This window comes from Maniola jurtina, chromosome Z (genome assembly GCF_905333055.1).
Source record: "Maniola jurtina chromosome Z, ilManJurt1.1, whole genome shotgun sequence".
NCBI classification, from domain to species: Eukaryota; Metazoa; Arthropoda; class Insecta; order Lepidoptera; family Nymphalidae; genus Maniola; species Maniola jurtina.
In genome coordinates this window covers 10,303,467-10,309,181 of record NC_060058.1, presented here as the reverse complement: position 1 = coordinate 10,309,181, position 5,715 = coordinate 10,303,467, and the positions used below count along the sequence as shown (strand labels likewise).

The 5,715-nt window shown below is 41.0% G+C and overlaps 1 protein-coding gene across 1 annotated transcript; it reads left to right on the top strand.

Moving 5' to 3' along the window:
- The first annotated feature begins 3,995 nt into the window (after positions 1–3,995).
- Positions 3,996–5,323, top strand: LOC123880424 (histidine-rich glycoprotein-like). Its single transcript, XM_045928550.1, has one exon. The coding sequence runs from the start codon at positions 4,059–4,061 to the stop codon at positions 5,253–5,255; it is 1,197 nt and encodes a 398-aa protein (XP_045784506.1). The 5' UTR covers positions 3,996–4,058; the 3' UTR covers positions 5,256–5,323.
- Positions 5,324–5,715: the final 392 nt, after the last annotated feature.

Below are 5,715 nucleotides of genomic sequence, written 5' to 3'. Positions count from 1 at the left end.
TCACCTTCGATTTGTCGATGACATAGTCACTATCGCAGAAACTCTGGGAAACCTAATGAGGTTTCCCAGAGTTTCTACATTTACAGCTCAATGACCTTTGCAAAGTTTCACAACAGATGGGCCTGAAAAGGAACATGAGTAAGACGAAAATTATGTCTTATTCTTATGTCTCGGCCCACCCAGTAATCGTTGAGGGCTCTGCACTCAAAATTATAGAAAAGTGTAAGCCTGGAACAGGTACATGGACCAGATAGGTAAGTGCAATTTAAAGAAACAGGTCAGCTAACGAATCCGACTTGGCGGCAGCGTACGGAAACTAAATTAGTCTTCGAACAGTGCGTGTTACCAGTGATGACATATTCCGAGATAATATGGTCACATATTATAATGGAATTCATAAGAAAGTTCAGAGTCACTAAGCGGGCAATTAGAGAGCTATATTTGAAGTTTCTCTACGTGATCGTATCTGGAAGGTGGATATCGGTAGGAAAATCAGAGTAACCGGCATAAATGGGTTGCGAAGCTGAAGTGTAAATGGCCGGGGCACATAATTCGAAGGACCCATAGACGTTGAGGTCCCAAGGTGCTGGAACCTCGCACTGTAAGGCGCAGCGTTGACAGACTCCCACTAGGTGCACAGACGACATCAAACGAGTCACAAGGAGCCACTGGATTCAGGTGGTGCAAGACCGTGGCATATAGAAGTCCCTACAAGAGACCTATGTCCAGTAGTGGTCATCCATTGGTTGGAAATGATGAATCGGACTACACATACTACATTTTTTTTTAAATTTTAAACGACGTACACTGTTGTATTTAACACATACGATGACACTCAACCCGTTTTTTCCAGCGTAATTTGTTGTAAGTATCTTATACAACATTTTACAAAGATGAAACACGCCGTAAAATGTTGTATGAACAAAATCTCAGAAATGTGAAGTATTTCTATAAATTATCTTTCAGAATACGTTAAAGTACTGTAAACTATAACTAAATACCGAATTTCACAAAAATATATTGAAAAATGGAGCTTTAATTTCAATTTATATCTTTAAAACGCTCTACTGAAAAGTTTTAGTTTTGGGGATACAACAACTTACGTGGGAGGTGTCGATATAATGCAATCGGCTGGGTTGAGGAGGACAGCGATGGGCTCAGTGAGGGAGTCCTTAAGAAGAGGTTAAAGAAACACCTACTTAGGGACTCCCTAACGGAGTAGGTCCGTGCTTTATAAAATTAGTAATTTATGTTTTGTGTTTTCTTTTGATTTGTATAGTAATGTGTTTTTGTCTGTGTAGTAAATTAGTTAGGTTTAAATAAATATTTAATAGTGGTAAGTTTATTATAAGTATAGATTAAGGTGTATGGATAAGTTAGTTAATAGTTACGATAAAATAAGAGCGCCACCTCGCCAACAAACTGGCCCACCAGTTTGGCGAGCGATAATATTATAGATCCAATGTTAAATTTTTTTTTTGATTAAATAAATTAAAAAAAAAAAAAAAAAAAGTTGCAACGAGTAACACTGTGGCTAGATGGGAATAAAAATCGATGTTTGCACTTCCCAACGAGTCACACTGTAACACGATTGGGTAATAATGATAGACAAAGTCTAAATCAATGAATTCGTTTATTATTCTTTACCTGCTTTCAGACATTAAAAAAGAAGGTATAGAAATAAGTAATAGATTGGATAAAAATAACAAATTGTAACAAAACGTAATTTTTTTCAATATCTGCCGCTTTACCCCATTGCAAGATTCCGTAATAGTACAATAATACCGTGAAAATAGGCAAAATATGTATACAATTTTTGCAGTTTCCACGTCAGTTAGACTAGGCATATGCTGAGAAGCAGGCGACGCAGAACATCACAACACAGCACACGCAGGGCTTCGCCGACTTCGAAGTCGGTTAAAAATACGAATACGATCCGAAGTGGCAGTCATACACATATGTAAGTAGTTGCACCTATGCACCTACTCGTTCGTTCGTGTTTTTACGATTCGTATTTTGACGGATCCGTCAATAGTAAAAGCACGAACGCGTATGTACATTTTGTAAGTAAGTACCTAGTAAGTACATATTATTTCGTATGACGGCTATTTCGGATCGTATTTTCACGAATCACGAAAACGAACTGAATAGGTGGTAGGTACCTAGGTACGAGCATCGATGAATACGAATGAATGCACAATATTTGTAATAGCTTAGTGGTAAGAACGTCCGCCTCCTAATCTAAGGTCGGAGGTTCGATCCCGGGCATCCTTCGGGATCCCTCTAACGTTCTCTGAGTTATTATCGGTACGTCCTTGTAGGTACTTCTTCTTCACTTTGGACTGGTTTCCGCACTTAAACGTTTCCGTCTGTTGTGCGTGCGTTGCCGCTCCCCGCCGAAGTCTTCAGCCATCCAAGCTCGCTCCAGAAGCCGAGCAGACCGCCCAGGTTGCCGAGGGCTTGATGAAGTGAGGTTGGGGATCCCAGATGGCGTTCACGATGTTCTGCCACGCTCGCACACTCCAGGAGCACGTGCGTCGGTGTTTCATCGACCTCCATGCAGGCCCTGCACAGAGGACTGTCGGTAACACCTATAACAAAAAGGTGTTTGTTTAGTGGGCTATGCCCTGTTATGAGTCCCACCACCTTCCTAAGTTTACCATGTCCATGTAGGTTCATCTATGCAATTAAATACAAAGGAAATTGGTTTAATTGTGAGGAAACCTGCATGCCTAGAGTTCTTCATAATGTTCTTAAAGGTTAAGATGTAATGTAATGTCTTTAAACTTCACATAGGTACCTACCTAGGTACCTATGTGAAGTCTGCCAATCCGCGCTTAGCTAGCGTGGTAGACTATGGCCAAAACATTGATCTTACTACCTACCCTTCTATTGGCGTCACTTATATAACCTTACACTTCTTACTTGAGAAGAGAGCAGTGCTCTGGTAGTGAGCCGGCGACGGGTTGATCATGATGATCCCTGAGCGGCAAAGGATGGATCGTACTCTACGCGGCGCGGCGGCGGCCGGGCGGCGCGGCTTGCGCTTTGTGACGTAGGTATCAAACGATGCCGCCGCCGTCGCACGCCTTTGACGGCGGCCGCGCGCTAATTTCGCGGTAAATTCAGGTGTTTATTTTAGGTATTTCGGCCCTGAGCAATAACTGACTTGATATTTTTTTAAATAAGATTTTATTTCGCGGTACGCCGATATAATTATGTACCTACTTACCTAGTCTTACAAATTACTTATCATTTACCTACCCATGGAGATAAAAATGCTTGCAATTGAACCCCATTCAGTCATACCTAAATTAAAAAAATAATTGCAAGAAAAAAATAATTATGCAGTTGATGACCTCTTACGATACATTAAGATTTGATTTTAAGACTTTACCTATTTAATCATAACTTATGTTTAACCGACTTCAAAAAAGGTGGAGGTTTTCAACTTACTACTTGTTTTTTTTTTAATATTTGTTAGGTAGTAGTAGTAGGTACCTACGCGATTTCTCCGCCAATTACCTACCTACCTACTTACCTATGAATCGATTTTGACAATTCTTTTTTGTTTGATAAGGTACATCTACTAGGTTAATTATACAGGGTGGAATTTTGTAATGCCACCTGAAGGGAAAGTACTCTTAATACCTACTGTAGATAGAAAACTTTACTCTAAGAAAACATTCCTTTATTTTTGAATAGAAAGAAAACTGCATCCAAAGATTTTCAAAAATTCGCTTATCGACAGTAGGTATAATATAGATTTTTTGTCCAATAACGGTATTTGTAACAGACACATTATCAGTTCTTACTAATCAATTAAAACACAATTTTGTGGATAAAATCCTTTAAAATCTTTAGAATTCTCCCAAGAGAGTGTGGTTCTACTATAATCAATATTTATTATCGAATGGGATGAAGCTAAAACATACAAATAATAATAATAATAATAACTAGCTAACCAAAATCATATTGCTGCAACACCATTCTTAGTAACTTGCTAAAGTTTTGTGTGATCTCACGATTTCCGAAAACAGATTTCCAATCATTTTAAGATGCGAACAGCGATCTGGGTTCTAACCCTCGTAGCTATCGCCGCTGCAGAACTAGGTGACCCATGGGTAGAAGAAGAAGATTTAGATGAACAATACAATGATTATAAAGAAGAAAATCATGATAGAAAGAAACGGGACGCATACGTTGAAGGGCCTTTCGAAGAACATGTAAGAATCAAACGTGGTTGGAAAGATGAGCCAAGCGAACTAAAGGATCGAGAGCGACGCGCGGCAGATCCTAAGTTACATCAATACGAAGTCCATGAACACAATGACGAAGGATCCTTACCATCACCTCCGTATGAGGAGATGTTAGTGGCGAGTGCTGAGCATTATCACAAAGTATACGTTGCTCCACCAAAAGGACGTAACTTAAGCCCTGAAGTGCAACCTGGTCCGCTTACTTTCGGAGTTAATCCTGTACCTGAAGCTTTCAAAGTTGCTGCACCAGTGTCTTTCTCAGTATCTCATGCTCACCAGCCAGCTCAATTGGCTCCACAAACTGCAGCCCTTCTGAACAATGATTTGGCAGCAGCTGCTGGGCATCATCACGAAAAGGGGCATGCCCCGTATTCCCACAAGTGGACTCAAGGTGGTGGTGACGAACATCACGGCAATCATCACGCTGAGCATGGTGGAAAGACAACAAAAGGGGGTAACTCCAAGCACTATGTAGACAAAGGCCAGAAGGGCTTCCGAACCAACCACCTCCATCGCAAGGAGTACGAAGACGAGGAAGGGCTGAGGAAGAAGCACCACGATAAAGCCAGCAACAAGGGCCATCATGAAGAGGAGGCATTTGGATCCAGGGGAGCACACTTTGGAGAGAAGAAGGGACATAAGAAAGGACATAAGACCAAAGGCTTCCACAACAAATACCACAAGGACGAGTTCCAGAAAGAGCACAAGTTCTACGACGACCTGTGGAAGGACGGCGAGCACCACCGCTACGGCAAGTTCAACGCCAAGCACGCCAGCAACGAGAGCGGCAAGAAGAAGTTGCACCATGTCAACGGCGGACACGACTATACAGAGCACGGGAAGAAAGGATACAGCAACAAGGGCCACATAGACGCAGACCACAAGGGCTACCACGGCAACCACGGCCACGAAGAGCACCATCAGCACCATGCGGAGCACGGAAAGAAGGGCAAGAAGAACGATGGCTCCCAATGGGGGTATGCCAAGAAACATTAGCCCGTAACCTGATAGAAATAGGGTCTGTAGTTATAAAGCATGTAGCGTGTAAGGTGTTCAGTTTAATGAGTTTCTAATTCGGTTTTCGGTTCGGCACACGTGACTTTTCAGTTTGCTTTTTTTATTTTTGTCTTGTGTGGAAAAAACGTCAAAAGTGTCGTGCCTGCAAAACACGTGCCAGTACCAGGTTTTTTTATCAAAATGTAATACATAAAAAAATAAAGATTTTTCATCTATCACATGGCCTCATCACAACGTGGGCAGTGGGCACTAACTCCTTGGTATATTTTAAAATACCTAGATAAAAGACGGTGGTCCCAGAAAAGCTACTTTATTTGGCGGTAATTTTAAATATGGAGAAAAAAACGCGAACGTTTCTTACTTGAATAAAAAAATATATAAATAGTAAGTTAATTTAAAAAATGGTGTTAAGTATTATTTTCCGCACCAAATATTGAAA

What these genes read in the sequence shown, in the direction of transcription:
- LOC123880424 (XM_045928550.1), top strand. Translation starts at nt 4,059, where the DNA reads ATGCGAACAGCGATCTGGGTTCTAACCCTCGTAGCTATCGCCGCTGCA.